The sequence below is a fragment of the Aedes albopictus genome, chromosome 2 (genome assembly GCF_035046485.1).
Source record: "Aedes albopictus strain Foshan chromosome 2, AalbF5, whole genome shotgun sequence".
NCBI lineage: Eukaryota > Metazoa > Arthropoda > Insecta > Diptera > Culicidae > Aedes > Aedes albopictus.
The window spans coordinates 391228740-391253723 of NC_085137.1; the positions used below are offsets into that span (position 1 = coordinate 391228740).

General features: G+C 37.6%; 1 protein-coding gene across 2 annotated transcripts in view; it reads right to left on the reverse strand.

The window, feature by feature from the left end:
• Positions 1-24984, reverse strand: part of LOC109404941 (nuclear hormone receptor FTZ-F1) — a 560226-nt gene that overhangs the window by 46793 nt on the left and 488449 nt on the right. For both annotated transcript variants that reach the window (XM_029879077.2, XM_062853208.1), the window contains one exon: positions 164-411. In XM_029879077.2, the coding sequence (XP_029734937.1) occupies positions 164-411 (248 nt within the window). The remainder of the gene's footprint in view (positions 1-163; positions 412-24984) is intronic.

The following is a 24984-nucleotide window of genomic DNA, read 5'->3' on the forward strand; positions in this document are numbered from 1 at the left end:
TGGAAAATAAGAAGAGAAATAAGAAAAATCGATTAAAACGTAGCTTTCCAGGAACTAGATGTTGATCAGTCTCGATCGATCGGGTTGGCTGAGTGCCGGACTCCACATGCGATGCGGGAGTCCTGGCAGGCCCAGCAGAGCAGCCCCGTCATCGACAACAAACCTGGGGAATTTGGATTTCCTGCTTGATGTGCATGTTGGAGTACGGCTGGTGGTAGTCGATGCCCTGCAGTTGCGCCGATGTACCGTCCGACCCGAGCTGCCCGATACCGACGCCTCCACCGATCGACCCCCGCAAGGCCTGGATGGCCAACTGTCGTTGTCGCATGATTTGAAGCTTTCGCGCCCGATCGCGTTTGTACATGGGCCCGAATTTGTTCCTCCCGCCACGCATCCGATCGGCTCGAACAGCTGGAAGGTAAAAAGAATGTGAAGGAAAGGGTTAGCGTGGGTTTATAATAGTTTTAGGCATTATTGAAGGAGGATAACGTGCTCAGAAAAACCTGGTAGTCGGATAAAATCAAAGAATTTTGAGAGATAAAAAATGATGAAGATTCTTTAAATGTGATAAAGTTGTTGATCAAGAGATTTTGAAGGGTTACTCAGAGCCATCATAGAAACTACATTTTTGTTTGGATTTTAAGACGATTCTGAAGACCTCAAATATTTTGGGGCCCAAATTTTTCAAAGTTTCATTATACCTACATTTCAACTTAAGTATTCAAAAGTTTTGGCGCTCAAATCAAAGTAACGACATTGCACATAATGATTGCCTATTATGACTAGGAAGCTCAGTAGAAAACATACTATTGAAATTTGGAAGTCCTCAAAAGCATTTTCGAGTTCAGAACTAGGAGTCTACAGTATTCTACCATGCCCATAGAGTTTTTCTACAATAAAAAGCATTTGAGATGATATTGGTTCCCAAAGCTATCCTCAGTGAGTGACATATAATCCAAGAGGTTGACCTGAACCTGAACTCTCGATTAACCGTTTGGGATCTCTCCCTATAAATGTGATGCCTCTGAGCAAACGAAATGCACTGCATTATACCTGGAAACTGGTAACACTCGAATGCATTACGACGCCAAAAAAAAATCTGAATTCGTCTTCGTTGCAAATTACGACCCACCGCCACCCATAAGCAGTTCTCACGTATCAGAAACTAGGGTATTTTAACCAATAGTGGACCCCTTAGTAATTGTAATTGTAATTTGTTGTTTATTGGGTACGTTAGCCCTAGCGTTAGCCTATTAGTTTTACAAACCATGTATCAGGTCAAGGAAACCTTAGTAGCTGATTTTTTTTTCTGATCGTAAAAACATTATGATATCCTGATAAATTGTCTTTACCAATGGTTGCGCAACAAGTTCTATATCTTCCCTACATATTGCACACAAAAACCGAGCGAAAACACCTTATACATAGTGCTCATAAAATAATAATTTGAAATCTCGATCAAATTATCCTATAGTGGACCCCGCGGGGTCCACTATTGGGTTGTTGGGGTCCACTTTTGGGTAGATCGTATTCTCTTACCATGTTAAATCGATGACAATAGTGGACCCCCTTTGATTTAACCTATAGTAGACCCCCAGACTTGTTTACATTTATAAATTTGTTCAAATAATCAAACTATCGCTTTGCAGACTAGTTTCATCACATGGAACTGCTGTCTAGGAACATGAGCCATGGTCTCCCGGTGGAAGTTTACCGGTAGAAGCAGATTTGAGTGGGAAATTTGAGAACAATTGCTAGGGGTCCACTATAGGTTAAGGGTCCACTATTGGGTAAAATACCCTATCCAGCACCCCGCGTCCAGATGTGGAGCTAGCATCGTACTAGCATGGCAAACAACAAAGGAGACGCCTGGACTGGACTGACTGGATGCAACCGCGGTACTTCTCGGAAGGTCCCCTTGATTTTCGCTTTTTTTTGAGCGATGTGATATGTGTGCGCTAAGCGTTTCATCTAATATCGATTAGGGACCCACCGGGCTTGACTACGGGTACGTGGTTGGTTCCGAGAGTCATATTTGCTTGCCGCCACCACTGCACTGCCGAGCTGCTTCTACGGATAATTTTTGGCTGCCGTCGTTGCCGATTAATGCTCGGATTTCTTTGAAGCGCGGTGGATGGAGAGGGCCTAACAAATGTGACCTAATTTTGTGGCTTGATTGTGCGACTCGACATGGGTGGTGCGCGGGTTAAAATGACCGACGACGCACGTTTGATGGGTTGTCGGGCGGGAAGCCGTACAATATTTTTGTTTTGGGTAGTTTGGGTACCTTATATTTGCTAAGCATGGCAGATATACGGCAGCTTCCGTGAAGAAAGTAAGGAATCTGTTTTTTTTTCTGTGGGTAAAAAAGGTGGATTGGACAGCTTCTTGGGTCTTAACAAAGTAAAAGTGATTATTTTCACAGTTTTCACAACATTTAATTACCCTCCAGGTTCTAGGGACCTCTTAGGAATCTGGTATCTCAGACGCAATTCCGAGACATTATGAACACATTCCAAATCAGCGAAACTGTTCTGAAGTTCAAAACTTCAGTTCTACGCAAACCAATTGATATGGTTATGTATTGGTATTTTGTAGATGAGCTCCAAGACTGTTTAGACATCCCAGAATGTTCCAAAATGTATAGTAATAGCAATTGGCCTGAGTAGAACTAAAATTTTTAACTCCAGAGTATTTATGCTGACCGTAATATTTTATAACCTACTGTAGTATACCCCCTCATTAGAACCTCATGAACTCTAAAAAAAAACTTTTATGGCATTCTAGATCAGCCAAGCTACTCTGGAATGCAGAGCTTCAGTTCTACACTTGTCATAGCAACAATTCCTACTAATTTGACTAACGTTGCATTTTTTTTATAAGGAACCTCAAATATTTTTTTAATTCTTTAATCACTGACCCTAATTTACAGCTCTTTTGTCCGTAATTCTACTATATCGAACTGGTTGCCGTTGCGCTGCTTTCACTTTCTTCCCTATCATGGTGAAATGATGAGCACGAGGATGCTGATGTGTGGCTGTTGCAGAGCGTTAATGATTAATCATAAATTTAATCATGATTAATGATTAATGATTAAGATTAATAAAAAATCATTAATCATAATCACTAAAAAAATTTATTTAATCATTAATCATTAATCTTAATCACACTGATTTCGCAATTTAATCATTAATCAGTAATCATAATCATAAGGAAAAAGAATTAATCAATCATTAATCATTCATTACCAAAAATGATTCACCATATAAAATATATGATCCAACTTAAAATGGTTCAAATGCTGTTCTAAGTGGGATTCTTTTTTCAAAAATCTCCCAGACAAAGAAACTTTTACTTTTGAAACTTCAAAAATATTGTTAACAGCACAAAACCTTTTAATCATTTCCAGTTTTTATGATTGATTAATCATGATTAATCATGATTTTTAATCAATGAGCCGTTTTTAATCAATAATCATAATCAATAATCACAGATAAAACCAATTTTAATCATTAATCATAATCTTTAATCATCCTAAAAATCAAATTAATCATTAATCATAGTCAATAATCATCGAAATAAGAATTTTAATCATCAATGATTAATCATGATTAAAAATGTGGTTAATCATGAACGCTCTGGGCTGTTGGTTGTCCTTTTTCCCAGTCCGATTGAGGGTCCAGTCCATTATGAGTTGACGTTCGCCGATGTCCTGTATCCGGGTTCGTTTGAGCCATGTACTCAGAAGAGGTTCAGTGTCAGCTGTTCTCAGGGGGAAAGAGCAACTGACGAAAGTGCCGGGGCTGGGATCGCACCCATGACCATCTGCTTATGAAGCAAACGTGTGACCAATTGCGCCACGGGCCCCGGCTACGTTGCATATAAACTGAACATTATAATGAACACCAATACGTATTTTTTCTACACTTTCGTGACATTTTAGGTCGTCCAAACTGTCCTGGATTTCAGTCCTTGCTATCTTGTTTAATTATTTTATTTTACTTGTTTAATTATTTTATTTTATTTTTTTCTGAAGAGATGAAGAGGATTTGTGCCTTGTTGAGAAGTAATAAAAAAGGGATTTTTCCTCTTCCACAATTTTAGTTGAACATGAATCAATAAACCATTGGGTTGATTAAAAAATTTAAATATGTCAAACGCGACTTCATAAAAAAATCCGCAATATTTATATGAATAAACTGAATACAGGCACCTATACAAAGCTGGTGATTATAAATCTTTTTTTTTAAAGCAAAGTTGCTTACTTCAATCTTATTCTCCGTAACCAATGTTCCGATTGAGCTGATTTATTTTTACTTTAGTTCTCTCACCTCTTACATTTCAGCTGTACGTTGAGTGAGATTTTTAAATTATACATTTCTCATGAAAGAAATAAAAATCAATTTTTGGAAAAAAAAAACAAAATTTTCAAGATATAGTCTCATACAGTCGCCCATGACATCTTAATCTTACTCAAAAAATGATTCAGGTGATGTAAGATGTAATAATCAGCTGTCAATGCACGCCAAAAGATTTGAAATTGGTTCAGTACAACGCAAGATATTTGAATTTTAGACGATTTTTATGAAGTGTAAAACTAGAATTTCAGCTTCAACTCAAAATTTATTCTAAATTCGTGAACCATTCTGAAATCAGCACGTGCCTTGGCATGTGTTTTTTTTGTCGTTGATGAAAGTTCTCATTGTCCGCTTTATTTTTTAAACTAGTGTAAAAAGTCAAAACTCAATTTGGCTTTTAAATTTTGAACTAACTTACCTTACCGGTCAGGCTAAGGCCGGGGTGGCCTCTGCTGTACATAGTAGCCGCCTCCATTCCACTCGGTCCATGGCTGTTTGTCTCCAGTTCCGCACTCTGCGTAGGGTCCGCAGATCGTCCTCCACTTGGTCGACCCACCTAGCTCGCTGCGCTCCACGTCTTCTTGTACCGGTCGGATGGCTCTCGAGAACCATTTTAGTCGGGTTGCTATCCGACATCCTGATGACGTGACCCGCCCACCGTAGCCTCCCGATTTTCGCGGTATGGACGATGGTTGGTTCTCTTAGCAGCTGATGCAGCTCGTGGTTCATTCGCCTTCTCCAAGTCCCGTCTTCCATCTGCACTCCGCTGTAGATGGTACGCAACACCTTCCGTTCGAAAACTCCAAGGGCGCGTTGGTCCTCTGCACGTAGGGTCCATGTTTCGTGCCCATAGAGGATGACCGGTCTAATCAGCGTTTTGTAGATGGTTAACTTCGTGTTACGGCGAACTTTGTTCGATCGTAGAGTTCTGCGGAGTCCAAAGTAAGCACGATTTCCTGCCACAATGCGCCTCTGAATTTCTCTGCTGGTGTCGTTGTCGGCGGTCACCAGTGAGCCCAAGTACACGAATTCTTCAACCGCCTCGATTTCATCACCGTCGATATGAATTCGGGGTGGCGGGCGCGGTGATTCCTCCCTGGAGCCCTTTGCCATCATGTACTTTGTCTTCGACACATTATCGACTAATCCGATTCGCCTGGCTTCACTCTTTAGTCGGATGTACGTTTCCGCCATCGTCTCAAATTTACGAGCAATAATATCAATATCATCGGCGAAACCAAGTAGCTGAACGGACCTCGTGAAAATCGTCCCACTCGTGTTTATCCCCGCTCTTCTTATTACACCCTCCAAAGCAATGTTGAACAGCAAGCACGAAAGACCATCACCTTGCCGTAACCCTCTGCGAGATTCGAAGGGACTCGAGAGTGTCCCTGATACTCGAACTACGCACATCACTCGATCCATCGTCGCCTTGATCAACCGTATCAGTTTATCCGGGAATCCGTATTCGTGCATAATCTGCCATAGCTGTTCTCGATCGATTGTATCATACGCCGATTTGAAATCGATGAACAAGTGATGTGTGGACACGTTGTATTCGCGGCATTTCTGCAACACCTGGCGGATGGCGAACATCTGGTCCGTTGTAGCGCGTTCACCCATAAATCCAGCCTGATATTGCCCCACAAACTTTCTTGCAATCGGTGATAGACGGCGGCATAAAATTTGAGAGAGTATCTTGTAGGCAGCGCTCAGTAGTGTGATCGCGCGGTAGTTCCCGCAATCCAACTTGTCGCCCTTTTTGTAGATGGGACACACGATACCTTCCATCCATTCCTCCGGTAATACTTCCTCCTCCCAAATCTTGGTAATGACCCAGTGTAGTGCTCTCACTAGTGCTTCTCCACCGTATTTTAGAAGCTCGCTTGGTAGTTGATCCGGAAGACTGAATTTTGAACTAAAACCATTCTAAATTTTCAGATTTTAAACCCTTTATATTGTGATACCAAAAATAAATATTTAAAATCGTGGAGCGGACCTGGTGTGACGGTTAGAACACTTGACTATCACGTCGAGGACCTGGGAATCCCACTCCCGACAAAATGTGAGTTTTTCCTTCGGAAGGGAAGTAAAGCGTGGGTCCCGAGATGATTAGCCTAGGGCTAAAAATCTCGTTAATAGTGTTAAAAAAAAAAATTAAAATCACCTTTTGACAGCTGAGAATCAACTTAACAGTTTCGCCCAATATAAAATCAGAGGAGGGATGAATCAGCAAACCGCTCCCATACAAAATTCTGTTTGATTTTTAGGTTCGAAATATCTCAACACAGCTAAAGAAGCCAATTTTAAATAACACAACAAATATTGCGAATATTAATTTAAAGTGAATACACCATTTAAGGATTTATCGTAAAGTAGTTGATTTGATTCGACTTTTAAGTAATTTTATTATTGGATATACTGTATAAATCCTTGGGAAAAGAAATGTCATTGTAAATGTAAAAATAATCATTTAACTGAGACTTTAAAATGGATTAACACATGTTTTTAAAATTTTCCACACCTTCTAAAAATTGAAATCACAAAACAAGTACGAAGATGATTAAAAAATTTATTTTTTTGTCCAATTATATTCATTACCAGAATGCTCATAATATTGGCAAATTTGTTTTTTTCAAGAATAATTTCTACTGCATTTTAGCGCAATTCTTAAAAATGAAAAAAAAAAACTATTTTTGAGGAACCTCTTTTCCCATGCTCCTCTCCCACATTTATGCAAATAAAAAATACAAAAAGTTAAAAATTCAATTTTCTTTAAATTGGACATGTTTTTTTTTATTTTTTGACGAAGTAGGGTAATTTTCTAATTATTGAACACTACCCAAATGCTGAACGGTTTCTGAAATTTTTATTACAAATCTTACTAATTTTACTAGTAATTTTCGCTCAACGTAAACGTATGATGTAGATGCCTATACATGTGTGTCACGATATTGCTCCAATTAAGTTGCAAAATTATACATATTTTACGTCAAAAATATTGATTGCAAATTTTGTAGCTGATGACACAAAAACTGCACAATTCTTAAGATTAATTTTAAGAAATTGCTGTTACGAAATAAGCTTAGCTACGACTACAAATATCAAAGTCACGCCATAGTTACAAGAACTGAAAGGATGTCCTTAACAGTTTAACATTGTTTAAAATCACATTTTCATTGTAATTTAATTTGAAAAATATATTTTTCTTATCACACTATTATTATGCATCCATGATCCAATTGTTGAACACTGGCATAACCTACGACGTTTTTCATTTTACCTATCCGTGCATTTCATGAGGTTCCAAGGCCATTCCAGGAATGTTCCAGGAGTGTTCCAGAAAGCTTCAGAATGGTTCCAGTGATTTTCAATGGGTTTCAAGGGCGTTCTAGAAGTGTTTAAGAGGGATTTAGAGTGTTAAGGGGTTCCCAGGAGTATTTCAAGGCGTTCCAGGGGGTTCAGGAACAACCCACGCACAGGTTTTCAAGGGATTTCAAGGTCGTTCCATAAGTGTTCTCGGGGTTTGAGAGGTCCCATGAATAAGGAGTTGTTTCAAAGGTTTTCAAAGGCGTGATTTTCTTCTGTCGTTTTCGCTTCTAATCAAATCTTTTCAGACACTTTTTGCATCTAGTCATGTTTAAAACGATTTCAGTCCACTAGAGCTCTCTTCAAATGTGCGATTCCTTGTCATTGAAATGAATTGTCACTAGCTGGGACTAGCTGGGTACAAAACACGCAAAACCCGCCAGAGTGAAAAAATATCGGATGTCGGATCAAAGCCGGGTCAAATTTTATCAAATGCTGGACCACTGTTGGACCTACATCGGATAACTGTTGGGCCTATGTTGGGTTTGATGCCCTAAATAAAAACAGGTCAATGATAGGTTTATGTCGGGTTATACGTCATCAAATACGAACAAAGCTTTAACCGTTCAACAATTAGCAAGAACCGTCCAACATTAGGATGAGCTAGCTTCAAGAAGCGTTCAACATTCGGGTTACAGACTTCCCATATAAATGTTCTATTTTCTCTTAGAAAATGGAATTTAAGGGAATACAAATTCAATGGGCAGTATAAGGAATAAGTAGATCTAGACATTCACTGAATATTTTTCAACTTAAGTGGAATTATGTACGGAAAAACAAACGAAAACCAAAATGCCAGTACTAACCGATCCACAATAGGCAAATTACCCTATATATAGTAAAGAACGAAATGTTATAACCTTTTAAGATATTTAAAGCAAAGTGTCAAAGCTTGACCAAAAAAATTACGTTTTTTTGGGGTCAACCATGTTGTTAATTTTGGAGATTTTTCTACCAAAAAAAAAAATAAATAAATAAAGTTGTTGATTGACATGTTATGTTTGCATAAATGCTAATAAGATTCAAAATGTTTTAGTTTTTTATCGTACATTGTTTTGCTACAAGTGCTGAATAATCTCTACAATTTTGCGGTTTGTGCAGATTTTTATTTTGTGAGGTGTTTTCATTCGAGCATATTGCAAATAATTCTCTTTTATTTATACGTTTATTTGTAAGGCTCGGGCGCCACATGGGCATAACTGAACCAAAATCATTTATTCATTTTTTTACATTATTTTTATATGCAATATATTTTTTATACTGGCTTGAATACTGTGTTAGTTTGGGAAGTCGAAGAACTAGCGGCTGTTTTGAGGTTAGGGATTACAAAATAATAAAAGGAGGGATTTAGGAGACTTCACCTAAATTAAAAAAAAAATACCTCTAACATTCACAAAACATCATCAAGCTGTTCTAAATGACTATATTGTGAAGATTTCATAGAAGAAACGAAATGAAAAGACCAACCGAGCTTTGAAATAGAGCATCCTGAACATTTTCAACTACTTTCCGATAAACTCCACAAATTTCTCTCTAAAAATCAGGTCACTTGACATGGCACTTGTACAACTACAACGTATTAGGTGGATTCAGAAGTAAGAGGAGCGGGGAGGACTTAAAAAAATAATATTAAAGTTGTTGAAGCAGATCAGCTAAAACACATAGAAAGTGAAAAAAAAAATTAAAAAAAAAAAACGAACGAAAAATATAATGACATATAACCATGAAAACGATCATTAAATCATGAGGGCAATTACCCAGAGATTTTATTAATAATGCGACTTGACACAGAATTTATCTAAAGAACTCACCAACCTTTTTCCTTTACAATACAAAAAAAAGCAAATAAAAATTGCATAGCAAATTCTCCCCATTGGTTTCCAATGGTTAAAATAAAAATCACAAAGTTTCTTCCTACGAACACTTTGTTAACTACCTGTAATTTTTCGAAAAGTGCATTGAATATTCCCTAATTTTCACTGTAAGTTGACCAACTAGTTGTGTATCAATAGTCCAAAATTTGTAAAAGATCAGGCGGTTCTACATGAAGTTAGAAAGATTCTAGAAAAAAAACCGAGCTTAGAAAAATGTTTGACTTAACTTGAAATAAAAAAAAAAGTTATAGCAAACACATGAAATGTGCCATAATTTTTTTTTATTTTTCTATATTTATTATGCATTTCATTACTTCTTTTCAATTTAACGCCGATTATTTCGTTACTTTTTGAAACTTTTTCATAGTTTATTGTGTTAATTATAAATGCCAAAAAATGTATTGCATTCGATTCATTGAAACCGGAGATATACCTTTTTCTAGAATCTTTCTAACTTCGTGTAAAATAACCCGATCCTTTTCAAATTTAAACCACTGATACACAACACTGATGATCAACTTACAGTAAAAAATTGAAATTATTTGATGCATTTTTCGAAAAGTTACAGCTATGTGTCCATTTTTTTTGTAAAGTGAAAATTTTGCCTTTTAAAAAGAATTCTGATCATTTTGTCAATCTTCTGTATTTACGGTACATTATTTACACAATGTAGCCCTTTTAACGCATTTTTCCAAAAGAAATACAATGTAATATCTTTCAAACAAAAAAAAAATAAATTTGAAATCGATCAACTGTTTCAAAAGTAACGATTTTTTTTAAACTATGAGTTTTGAAAAAAAAAAAGATTTTTTGGAACACCCTCTCATAAAATTCTCAAAATTGTTTTTTTTTGACGAAAAAACACCACTCAATATTTCGGATGAACTAACTTCACAAGCAACACGACATTTGGAGATCAACATATAATACCGATTTTCTATGCAATGGCTAAATAGTTTTTTTTTTTTTACGAAATCGAAGAAATTCTTGAGAGCCGAATACATTCAATCGAATGTTTGTCACATTTGTGACACCGTTAATGGTAATCGAAGTTTGGAGCTGTTTTTCGAAACTGTTTAGCACATAATAGGAGAATCTCGTTATTCATTACAAGGAAATATTTAACATATTGGCTGAAAAACTTGATAATCCATCATTCAATTTCGCTTTCTAACAGTTGATAAGATTTCAGAAGTCCCCTGTGACTAGTTTTCAGAATAAATAAAAAGGGCTAATATCTTGAAATGCATTAGTCTGCTCCTGGGTATCCTCTTAAAACCGGTAAATAAGACAAAAGTAATTAACTAATTAACTATACAGTATTGCAGTGTTCAGCCAGCTTACTCGTGTTGATGCAGTGAAAATTTGTTTTAAAGGGATAGACAAAATGATCGAGTCTGGCTAAAATCTTACTTGACAAAAAGAAATCAACTAGGTGTAACTTTCCAAAATTAACATATTTTCGCTGTTGATATATTAGTAGTCTAATTAGTATCTAATAAACTTTTATAAACTGTGGTATCTCCAGATTCAATGATGAGCGTATAAGCAAGATCAACGGGAGCGATAATCTCGACACTCTGGGGATGTCTCTCCACGGAACGATGAGTACGGTAGCCTGGGAGGTGATAGGCACTGCTCAAAGACGACCTATGAACGGGTGGTTCGACGAGGAGTGCCAGAAGGTAACAGATAAAAAGAATGTTGCCCAAAGCTGGATGCTAGTATCAGGGACTCGGCCGAGCAGGGAGCGTCAAAGAGAAGCAAAAGCAGCCGAAAAGCGAATCCACCACAGAACGAAAAAAGATCTTGAGGAAAATGTTATTGCCCAGGCGCAAGAAAGTATGGAGCATAATGATATGAGGAGGTTTTACGAAACTGTCAATGCCGTGCGGAGAAAAGCAGCGTTGATGTGCAACGAACGACCGTGATGGAAACTTGCTGGTAGACAAAACAATGGTGGCTGCCTGGTGGGGAGAACTCTTCGAGGAATTGTTCAACGGTGGGAATGGAAAAGCTACAGACAGAATTCAAATCAACGCCGATGGAAAAACTGTGGAACCTCAAACGCTCGACGAGGGCCAGACAGCCATAAGAGGGCCGAAGAACAACCAGGATACTGGGAAGGAGAAACTCTCGGCCGAGCATCTCAAGCACTGTAGTAAGCAGCTATATCAACTCTTACGCCGTATTATATTAAATACACCGTGTCCAATAAGTTCTCATACAAAATCAAATTGCATTCATTTCACATCTGTAATTAGAACTGTAAAAGTAAATTTAATTATTGAAAGGTCAACTAACACTGATCAAATACAGTACATGTTTTTGAATTAATTGTCCTTTATCCTTCTCTGATGATCGCTTATGTGTCGTAAGTCCATTTCAGCTGGCACGCACGCAATTTCTTTGGTATTTCGTCTCATTTTAACGAGTAAAGGTTTTAAGTTTAAACAAATTAGGTTCCTGTCCTCACCATTGTTAGTAGCAACTATGACCAGAAGAGAAAAAATATAACATTCTGTATTGGTGAAGTACGAAGCCGTTTTATCTTGTACAAAATTAAACGAAAATTAAACAAAAAAGTCCATTTACCTGTTTTAATGAAATTTGTTGGCATGGCTGCAAATTATCTTGTTGATTCACATTATTCTCACTTCCAAAACATGCTTGTGTCCCTATTGTGGTGAAATTTGTTAAAAATTTACGTTTTAAGATGTTTATCTTTAATATAACGGTCACTTACAGGGAAATTAGCCCAAGTTGAGCTTACTTGGAATTTTCTTCCCATATCATCACTAAAATTGCTTACATTTAACCTTAGTATATCCATTTGGTACAAAACTTGAGATAAAAACTCAAAATATAACCTAATGGACTCTATTTTGCTACCGTAGAATGAAAAACTTTTCGAACATTTTTCTTGCGTGCCGGAGCAAACGGATTTCAGAAAACGGAAGTGTACTACTAGGCTTCTAAAAACAAATAAAAAATAACATTATTTTAAACCGTATGCTTTATAGAATCAGTATTATGTGGCCCTTCAATACATGCATTCATTTTGAAAATATGAATCACTGATGTGAAATAAAATTATAATTTCTAAATTTGTATTTTGTATGAGAACTTATTGGACACGGTGTATATGGGATGAGGTAGAGCTGCCTGCTAATTGGTTGGATGGTATCATTTGCCATCTATACAAAAAAGGGAATCGACTGGAATGCGCGAATTACAGAGGAAAACACTTCTCAACTCAGCGTACAACATTTAGTACGGAATTTCATTAAACAGGCTGTGGCAAATTGAGGAGTTCTCCAGTGGCGAAAATTAGGCAAAGTTTCGTGAGTGCCGACCAACAATGGGATCAGATGTTCACTTTGCAACAGATTCTAGATAAATTTGGGGAGTACAACCCATCATCTGTTTATTGATTGCAAGGCGGCGTACGATTTAGTGAAGAGAAACGAGTTATGGTAAATTATGATCGAACATGCTTTCTCCGGCGAAACTGATAAGACTGATTCGTGCGACGCTTAACGAATCGAAATCAAGTGTTACGGTTGCGCATGAAATTTCGTCATCGTTTGCGAAAACGAAGACACTGTGGAGCGGACCTGGTGTGATGGTTAGAACACTTGACTATCACGCCGAGGACCTGGGATCGAATCCCATTCCCGACAAACTCGCAAAAAGTGAGTTCTTCCTTCGGAAGGGAAGTAAAGCGTGGGCCCCGAGATGAACTAGCCTAGGGCTAAAAATCTCGTTAATACAGATAAAAAAAAACGAAGACAAAACTCGTGTTATACAAGATTCTTCCGGTCGCTTTATACGGCCATGAATCGTGGATGTTGAGAGAAGCTGATAGGAAAGTCTTTGGAGTCTTCATACGTAAAGTACTGCGAACAATACTCGACGGTAAATTGGAGGACGATATCTGGCAGCGTCACATGAACTACGAATTGTATACAGAGTGATATATAAAGTGATGGATACAGTGAAGCGAATGAAACACATGGCAGGCTGCGGTAGGCTGGGCACGTAGCTCGTATGCCGGAGGAACGACAAGCTAAAATCATATTTAGCAGAGAACCAGGAAGGTGTTGTCGGCTCCGTGGAAGGCCGCACAAACGTTGGCTTTTTGCAGTTGAGGAGGACCTAAGGATTCTAAACGTTCAGGGCGACTGCAAGCGATTGACCCAGGACCAAGTCCGGTGCAGGCGAATACTTCATTCAGCGTAGACTCACCGCTACGAATTTTAGCCCATTAATTATCAAGTAATCAAGCATGATTCCTTGTGAAACACCAGCTCCACGGGTAATCATCAGATTTAGAAGTTGAACAGTTACGAAGTTGGAATGTACGAACAAATAAACAGATGTGGACTATTTTAATAATTTATAGTGTAAATTTAAACACGATTCACATCAGAAAAATAAAGTAGAATATCTTAACCAGATTGTTGTCGAACATAGTGACTATAACTTTGTTATTTTTTTGTGTATATACGGAAAAAGTCTGCATAAACAATAGGCCTGTCCAGCTTTTCAAAATGTTCTCTGATTCTCAAGTCCACCCCCATATTTTGATTGGCATCCTAAAAGAAGTAACTGGTCAAAATTTCAGCCAAATCCATTGAAATTAAGAGGTGCATCAAATCAATTTTGTGTTTTTCGACTATTTTTGAACTTCAAAAAATCATAACTACACTAAAACTTGTCAAAACTTAATTCTTTTGACAGAAATTGAAAGCTATACTTGTTTGCTACAACTTCTCCGAACAACGTGTGCCAATAAAATTGAAGGAAACATGTGTAATTATCACATTTGTAATCCGAAAAACCTTAAAAAGTTGATTTTTTGATAGATTTCGTTCAGGAACACCCTAATATACGTAATAAATTGGATTTTTCAAAACGGCATCATATTTTCCAATGTTTTTTGGTTATTTGCTTCTTTGACACCAATGCTGTAGGAGTTGAGCAAAAAATTACTTAAATTCGTGAAAGCCAAATGTGGCCTAAAAACTAGCTTTTCGGGTGCAATCACGCTTTGGCGCGCAAAAAGTGGCATCGCGTCAGCACTGATATGATAGCCAACACCTGTCATTACGCATGTTTGTTATCACCCGTGATAGGGGGTAGCCAAGGCAAACTACAAGGAAGCAAAGCTACTACGTTCAGTACAATTTCGCGCCACAACGTGATTGCCTCCAAAAAGCTAGTTTTTAGGCCACATTTGGCTTCCCCGAATTTTAATATTTTTTGCTCAACTCCTACAGCATTAGTGCCAAAGAAGCAAATAACCAAAAAACATGAAAGAATATGGTGCCGTTTTAAAATATCAAACTTATTACGTATATTAGGGTGTTCCAGAACGAAATCTATCAAAAAATCAGCTTTTTAAGGTTTTTCGGATTACAAATGTGATAATTATACATGTTTCCTTCCATTTTATTGGCACGCGTTGTTCGGAGAAGTTGTAGCAAACAAGTATAGCTTTCAATTTCTGCCAAAAGAATTAAATTTTGACAAGTTTTAGTGTAGTTATGATTTTTTGAAGTTCAAAAATAGTTGAAAAACACAAAATTGATTTGATGCACCTCTTAATTTCAATGGATTTGGCTGAAATTTTGACCAGTTGCTTCTTTTAGGATGCCAATCAATATACGGGGGTGGACTTGAGAATCAGAGAACATTTTTGAAAAGGTGGACAGGCCTAATAAACAAGTCCATTGCATTTTGTTTCTTGACTCGTAACTATCTTTGTACAATCTGGAAAGGTGTTTACTCTTGGCCTAAGATTTACATTCGCATCAATATGCACACAAACCCCATACCGTTGACTGAATGACTTGAGCATAATAAATCAAACCTCTCGTGTTACCTGTTGCAGCAACATATCGCATCGTCTCGTTGTATGCCGTTCTAGGAAAACCATCAATCGAGGTAGCAACATAAAAGTACGGTCGGTCGTAAAAATCGCAATTAGGCCTATTTACGAGTGTTCCGTCCTCCCCCAACAACAAAAACATGTACTACACCAACAATCAACAAACATAGACCGAGAAGAAAGAAAAAAGCGAAATTTATACCAAGCAATGAGCCCATTCTTGAGCAACTATGGAACGAAGTAACTCAAAAAAGAAAGTTATTCATTTCCTCTCCGCCGCAGCAAATAAGCAAGCATCCTGGTCCGCGGTCGTTCGTAGGGTTTCCGCCGTTGTAATTAGCAGAAGCTCCCATCCGTGCGCAAGAAACACCCTTTATTGATCTTGTTGCAATGCAATACCGTTGCGTTGGTTGGCTGGATGGCGAACACGCATAGGTCATCGCGTAATTATACAGGATCGTATGTTTCGATCGAATTTATGTCGCACGCGTCCTACCGAGACCGAGACCGAAACCGAGGAGATGCAGCTGCCCGCGATGCACCGTGCGCGGTGGAAAGTGACCGATGATGGATCGGAAGAACCTGTCGATTGCGCAACGATCATCAGTTGCGATCGGTACAATGTGTCCACCAGCCGTGGCAGAACAAGTGAAATTGGCTACCGGTGTTTCGCTGAAGACCCTTGTTGACCTCGTTTTGCAATGGCTCAGCGAGATGAGAATGACTATGGCTATCGGTGACAGGTGACGAATCAATTAGGTACGAGGTACATACCTCGCGGTTCGGTCCAGTAAAGAGGGCTTGGTGATCGAGCGATTGGAACAGAAGAGCTTTGGCCATCGGTGTTTGACAAGCTGGTCCATGTGACGTCAAGGTGCTACCGATTGGCTACTGGGCTGCTTGTTACTGACGGCGACAGATCCGGATCGATGATGCGGACTGACATAATTGGGCGTAATTTGGGTTCATTTGTGAATGTGTGCCAACGTTTTCACTACGTAAATACACTGTGTCATTTGAAGCATATCTGCATGGAGAACTTCAAATGGAGTAAGATCTTTGATGGAAAAGCAGCTTGAAGCATTTGAAATGTTCTTGGGAACATCATTTTAAGAATATAACGAATAACCTCAAGAATTACATCAAATATGTTACTTAGGGGCTGTCCATTAATTACGTAAGGGTTTATGGGGGGAGGGGGGGTTTGAGAAATCTTACGCGCCATACAAAAATATTTGGGTTTTCATAGAAAAAATCTTACAAGGGGGGGGTGGGGGTGTCGAAAAATCGTGAAATTTCCCTTACATAATAAATGGACAGCCCCTTATTGCTCCTGATTATAAAGAGTGATAACGCCATAAGCCTGTAGCGGAGGGCACAGGTTCAACAAAAGTTTTACAGTTCATACAAAATAAATGTAAAATTTTCACCTATAAAAGCTGTCAAGTTTTATAGAGCTTAAGCATGATTAATTGCTAGTAGTTGCTGATCCAGTAGCACCAAAACAGTAACACTTATACAAGGAACCAATAAGATAGCTACGAACATTTTCAGCTTGAAAGTGCTGGTGATTTTCCATTGATAGGTGAGAATAGCGTTAGCTACGTCAGATTGCAGGTCAATAATTTGGGGAATGGGGAGAAAGTGAGGACGCAGTTCGCAGTTGCCTAACCTGTTGGCGTGATATGACAGTTTAACACTGTGTTGTGAAGTTGGAATGAAGAAAAACAGTTTTTCCAATCCATTTCTGGTTCTCGAGGGATTGAAAACACAATAAATGTATAGGTAGAAGGAAGCAAGGAAGTAGACACAAAGATATATAGGGTCTTGTACCATTTGGGCAGGTGTACCTATTTTGGGCACTTCCCGCTATAACTAAGTCAATTTCAAACGGATTGATTTGAATTTTTGTATAGTGTTAGGCACGTACAGTATCTTACTCTATACAAAAACTCTAATCAATTGGTTTGAAACTGACTTAGTTATAGCGGGAAGTGCCCAAAATAGGTACACCTGCCCAAATGGTACAAGACCCTAATGTAAGTAGGAAAAAACGACCTGACTAATGATTGGACTCATCATCTTCTGCATGCATTCACCAGTCACAGCAACTAAAACACTAAACCTGTCACATAAAAGCTTTTTTTTTTAAATCGTTCATTTGTAAGGCTCAGGCGTGTATTACACTTAACAGAGCCGAAATAAATATGTTTGTAACAAATTACAATAAATTATTCTGAATGAAATTCAATTTTACTTACTGCTAAATTCAATAGTTTAGCTATTCTAATCTTATCTTCGGCTACCAATTGACCTCGTTCAGTTTCATCATCAATCCAATCATATGACGTCACTTTGCACCTCCGTCTCCTAGGAGAAGAGCCAGGGACAGTTGGGCATTTTTTTATTATCGTACGGGATTGGGCCGAAGGGTCCCAGATTTTCATGAAACTTTTTCCACAGGGCTATAAGAACAAAAAAAATTGAGAAAAATTCAGGGTCGCCTATTTTACCGGAAAACTCAGGTGGAAATTCTTTGTTTTCCCCTGACACTACTTACTTTGAAAAATCATAACTCAAGAACGAAGCAGCATAGAAACAAAGATTTTTTTTAGAAAATAAAAGCAATTTTTCTCAGAAATCCAAAAAAAAAAATATGATCTGGAAAAAGTTTTCCACAAAAATTTCCACAGTTGAGAAAATTCGTAAAGAAAAGCCGGAAAAACAATGCCCGAACTCGTAAAAAATATCAAATAATATATTTGAGAAGGTTATTCCATAAGCATTAATCGCTGAAATTTTTGGAATGCACACCCTAGGTTTCATTCAAAAGATAAAAAATCAAAGAAACTTTGAACATGATTTAAAAGAAACTTTTTCAAAAAAATTTGCATGTTAACTTAACTCAAAGTTGTCAAATTTTCTAAAAAATGAATATAAACTTACGGCAATGTCGCTGGAAATTGGGTCGACCAAATTATATGATAAGAGTGGTAATATAACCCATTTCTATTAGCTTTCAACTGCTTTTTACAGAACTTAGCTAAAAAATCTAGAAAAAACCCAGCCAACCACATATCGTAAATTATTGTGTGGAAAAAATCGTATATTTTCATATATTGAATCAGAATTGTATATCAATATGTATATTTGTTGACAATGATTGCGTAAAATCGCATTTCATGCCAAATTAAATTTCAATTGCGATTTTGTTGCATATAGTCGTCTCCAATCATAAAAGGTGCGAGATACTATCGGTAGGATCGCACAAAATCGGATAGAATATATATGATTTTATTGAATCGTGGAAATCGTCGCTTCATATCGTATATGAATCTGCTAAATCGAGCTTGCTACCTAAAGGTATGATGAAAATCGGTGAAATCGTATACAACTATAACAATGTTGTATATTGATCGTTTGCGTCACACTTGCGTCGTATACGAAGTGAATGAAATCGTAGAAATCGTATATTCATTTTTACAGCCGCATAAGATTGTTACTGCACTTTTAATAGTCTAATCTTAATCTCGAAAGTCGTAAATGGTTTTGTTTACATACTTGTATGATGGAGAAAAAGAAAAAAAAAGTATTCATCACTAATTTGTATTTTTGTTGTTGTTGACACATTCCAACCATGGTAGCAATAATTTCAACCAAATATATAGGTTTTCATACAAGCAGATAACTTCCAATAAGTGATGTATAGATTCCAACAACGATGTGAATTCCGGGCCTCTTGCACGGCACCACTTTAGGTGCCACTCAATGCACAACAACAACGCTCCCACCACAAGTCTCGCACCGTGTCATGCTAATTTTTATTCGTTTCATGCCATTCACTTTGAACTCTCTATTTTCAACAGGGCAATATAGCCAATAGAGATGACGCGCAGTTCTCAATCAAAGGACCTAAGTTCGATTCCCATTGAACACCAATTGTTTTTTTTTTATTTGAAAATCTTGAGTCGTATATTGGTACTCTCAATCGTAATAAGATCATGCATAATCGTATATTTAGATGGATAAAATCGGCGAAATCGTAGAAATTTTTGGAAAAATCGTAAATTATGGTGGATGGAATCGCTGTAATCGTATATATGTTTCGATATGGCCTCCACTTTAGTATGTATATGCCTGTTTCGTGCATTGAATACGATTTCTTTGGTGCTATATATGTGTGACTATTTCAGTTGCAATTTCGATATAGCAACCAAATTGCTGGCTGGGAAAAGTTAATAAGTAAATTAACTCTTCATGTCATCGACCAAAAGTTTGGGGTCACCCTTCAATATGATGTAGCAGCCAAAACTTTGGGGTCACTTCGTAAAAAATGGAAAAGTGATTTGATTTTTGGCTCATATCAAAGAGAATTAACTAAATTTACGTTTGATGTCTTTAACTTAACGTATTTAACGATTTTTGTATATAAAAATGTTATGTAAAGTTAACACATTTCACCACACTTAAAAAAATGAGGCAACTTTACGTTAAGTTTTAGTATGAAAGTTTCAACAAATGTGGTTCAATGTCTATGCAGTAATTATTATTCATTATGTTTCAAATAAGCCAAGAAAAATTAAAGTTGAATGAAAGATGACGAAGATATCAACAATTCACTTTTCCATGTTTTACGATAGTGACCCCAAACTTTTGGCCGATGACATCAAGGATTAATTTACTTAATAACTTTTTTTTCTAGATTTTTTAGCTAAGTTCTGTAAAAAGCATTTGAAAGCTTATAGAAAATGGGTCATATTACCACTCTCATCTCAAAATTTGGTCGATCCAATTTCCAGCGACACTGCCGTAAGTTTATATTCATTTTTTAGAAAATTTGGCAACTTTAAGTTAAGTTTACATACAATTTTTTTTTTGAAAAAGTTTCTTTTAAATCATGTTTAAAGTTTCTTTGACTTATTATCTTTTGAATGAGACCTAGGGTTTTGAAATCGGACGCAAATTGGCGAAGATATGGGCATAAAAAATGACATGTTTTTGAGGGGGTGACCCCAAACTTTTGATCGGGAGTGTATTTTTCGTTTTTGAGTTATGGCCAATTTTGTTGAAAAATGTCCAAATGTGTCATATAAGCCTTTTCTTTGAAAAATCATAACTCAAGAACGAAGCATCGTAGAAACAATTTTTTTTTAGAAAATGAAAGCAAATATTCTCAGGAATCCAAATAAATATGAAGTGGAAAAAGTTTTCTACAAAATTTTCCACCGTTGAGGAAATTCATAAAGAAAAGCCGGAAAAACTGCCCGAACTCGCGGGAAATTTTCAAAAAAATATTTTTGAGAAGGTAGTTTCATAAGCTTGATGGCTGAAATTTTTGGAATGCACTTGTTTTTCGTTCTTCAGTTATGGCCAATTAGGTGAAATATGATCATATAATAAATGCGTACATGATTATTTTTTTCCAAAATTGACCATAACTCAAAAAAGAAAAAAAAAAGTCCATTCCAAAAATTTCAGCGATCAAAGCATATAAAATTACCTTCTCAAAAATATTTTTTTGAAAACTTTCCGCGAGTTCTGGAATAGTTTTTCCGGCTTTTCTTTTTGAATTTTCACAACGGTGGAAATTTTGTGGAAAACTTTTTCCACTTCATATTTTTTTTATTCCTGAGAAAATTTGCTTTCATTTTCATTAAAAAGCTTTGTTTTTACGATGCTTCGTTCTGTAGTTATAATTTTTTGAAGAAAAAGCTTATATGATACATTTGGACATTTTTCAACAAAATTGGCCATAACTCAAAAACGAAAAAAAAGTGCATTCCAAAAATTTCAGCGATTAAAGCTTATGAACTTTTTTTTTTGAAAATTTTTCACGAGTTCGGACATTGTTTTTCCGACTTTTCTTTACAAATTTTCTCAACTGGGGAAAGTTTTGTGGAAAACTTTTTCTAGTTCATATTTTTTTTTTGATATCTGAGAAAATTTGCTTTCATTTTCTAAAAAAAACTTTGTTTCTATGCTGCTTCTTCTTAATTTATGATTTTTCAAAGTAAGTAGTGTCAGGGGAAAACAAAGAATTTCCACCTGAGTTTTCCGGGAACATAGGCGACCCTGAATTTTTCTCAATTTTTTTTTGTTCATATATCCATGAGCCCAGCCTGTGGAAAAAATTTCATGAAAATCTGAGACCCTTCGGCCCAATTTGTACGATAATAAAAAAAATGTTCAACTACCAGGTTTGCTTCGCTGCACGTAGATTTATTCATGTTTTTTTTCTGTGATCGGCTGGACTCCAATTCAGATCAACGTTGTCGTTTCACGTCGGGCTTAGGCATGGTACACACATTACGTAACGCTAAAATCGGCCATTTTAGAGCCCCTCTATCCTCGTTGTAAGCTGGACTTCTCCCCTCCCCCTATAGCGTTACGTAATTTGTGTGCCTTACTCAATTTCTGCTCTATTGCTGCATTGTTTTGATCAAACAATTTATTTTGGTTTTATGATAGTTCTTAGAATCTCTTTGAGTTTATTTGACTAAAATTGTTACTAGGGATACCATTTAAATATTTTGCTGAGCACATAGCTGTGCGCGTTTTTGTCGGGTATAAATTCGGTAGTTTTTTTTAATGCATTATTCCATAGAAAAACGATATAGTGCAACTCCGATTGTCGTGAACCTTGGTACAAACCTGTAGTAGTTCATCGAAAATAGTTAGGCCCGTATTTTTTTTTATTTCGTCGTAAGGGTGGTCCTAAAAATCAAGGTTTTAAAATTTTTCAAAAACTTTTTTTGTTTTGTTTGAAAGCTATTGAATCCAGAACGTCAGAAATCGCCCAAAAAAGCAATACAAGGCATACTTATAGGATGATTTACAATATCGAACAATTTTATTGCAGCTAGTATTAAAATATATGACTCTCTATATTCAAAAAAATATATCTCAAAAACTAAAAAAAAACATACATCACTGATTTTTTGATATGCAAATTTCCTGAATTTTCTGATAAAAATATAAAAGCAGGGTACCCTTTTGATCCCGAGACCAAAATATCGTGAACAAACTAAAATTGCATATTTTTTGCACCAAAACACAATTTGCATTTGAAACGATTTGACCCCGGGAGAAGTTGCTCAGTCCCAGACGGGAACTGGCCTAAGCCCCAAGCAGCTGGTCTTCAGCCGACGGCCGCTTCCGGGGTGGGCACTCAAGGCCGTCTTCTGTCTCCCGGGTCCCAGGGCGTAGATAGTAGGGGGGTGTTTCGGATGTGGGAGTCCTAATGAGAAAATGTAAATTTGACTTACGGTGATTTATTCGGCGATGGGCGACGGGACACACTTGGCAACCGAGGACGTCCTGGCGGTCGGTGGATGCAGACGGAGTGGGCGATAGGGTTGGTCGATTGCTGGCAGGTATCCTCAACCGTGACGGATGGTTCACCGCCAGAGATCCGAGACTCACCGGTGGCTTGGCGGTAGCCGGCGAACGTTGGTAGGAGCTTGGTGTTGAACGGGACGGCCAGCCGAGGGCGTGGTAGCCGCGGGTAGCCGGGGTGGGCGGTCGCTTGTCGGTCGAGATCTTCCACGTGACGATGGGTTCACCGCCAGGGGTTCGAAACTCGCCCGGCGGCCTTGTGGTAGCCGACGAACGTTGGTAGAGATTTGGTAGGGCAACGCCCACGTGGTTCCTTGGAAGGGCACTCGGATGGATGGCCAAACTAGGTGGCTTCGGTGATGGCTTTCGTGGTAGATCGGGGACTCGGCGTTTTGTGGCCCCTGCTGATACTTGTATATCCCAGTAGAAGCCGGAAAATTGGCCACTTAACGGTGCCTACAGGCCGGAGTGGGAAAATCTCCGAGGCACCCGTATCGGACTTCTTCGAGACCACGGCTGGAAAATGGTCCTCCTGTTCCGTTAAAATGTCCAGGGGCCGAACAAACTCACGTGCCCAGAATCTTCAAACACCCGGTTTCACTTCCAATAGCGCGAACCAAAACTTCTAATTTTCCGTGATCTTGACTCATCGAAAGATATCCACTAACTGCCCCGGCTATCTCATCACTCTCATCCACGATCCCTCTGTGCCACTCATTATGACCGTCCCGAGTGTAGCGTTTTGGTGCATCCGTCGTATCATGGGCGTCATCTTCACGTTGCCACCCACTCATTTGTGTGTCTTGCCTGCGGTTGTTTGTCAGCCGCCCGCACCGTTTGAATCGATCGTTTTTTTTAGCTGAACAATTTTCGGTCCCTACTGACCCACATCATGGCAAATCAAATTAAATGTTACCGTACGGTAACACATTTTTTGACGCATTCTTCCTTAAAACAACAATTCAATAGCTATCAAACAAAAAAAAAAGAAGTTTTAAATCGGTCGACTGGTTCAAAAGTTAGCAACTCCATCTCGAATTTCTTCGAGAATTTTCCTGATATTTTTTCAGATATTCTTCAAAGGACTCTTTCAGAATATCACCATGAATTTCTACTGGAATTGAATAGAAATATATTTTAAAAAAATCCTCCAGAGATTCTTTTAGAAATTCCCCAATGAATTCCTTCAGAAACATCTCTGGAGACTCCTTCAGTAATTATAGGATTTCTTCATGAATGTCAGTTATCTTTTCCATGGATTTATTCAGAATTTTCAAAAATGTGTCTGCGATTCTTTCGGAAACGTTTCCAAGGGTTCCTGTAGGAGTCCCGTAGAAAGTTTCGTCAGGAGTTACTGAAGAAATTTCTAAAAGGTTTCTTTTGAAAACTTCTCCTGCGATTTCTTCAAAAACATTGTCTGGGATTACTTTAGAGATTCCTCAAGGAATTCTTCCAGATATTCTAAAGGTTTTTCACTGAACTACTTCATGTAATCACATAAAAATATTGGAGTAATTTTTCAAGGTTTAATTGAAGAAACCCCTGGAAATACCTCTGGAGATTCCAAGAAGAAATTTTTGAAAATTTCTTGAAGAGATACCTGAGCAAAATTCTCTGAAGCAATCGTTGGAAAAGTTCCTGGAGGATTTCCTGGGAAATACCTAGAGGGACTTCTACGCCATTCTATGGAGGAATTCATAAAAGATTGTTATGAAAAACTTTTGCAGAAATTGAAGGAAACATTCGAGGAGGAGTTTTTTTTTTGCGAAAATCCCTGAAGGGAGGGATTTCCAAAGAAGTCCCTTGAGGATTTTTTGAATCAAACTTTGGAGCAATTTCTTCCTTCCTTGAAAAAAAAAAATCTGCGGGAATCAGTGTAGAAATTGCAGACAGAGGTACACTGGAGGAATTCTTGAATAAATCTCTAAATAAATTTCTGAAGGGATTCCTGGGGGATGTTTTGAAGCAAACCCTGACAAACTCTTGGAGATACTTTTGGAGGAGTTCTTGAAAGTATTTTTTGCAAAATGTTTGAAAGGTTCTACCCCTGGAGCAATTTTTGAAGTGTTCCCTAGAGGAGTCTTCGGAGAAAAATTTAGCAGGAAACATTTTTTAAAAATATGGAAAAATTCTTGAAAGAACCACAATACAATAA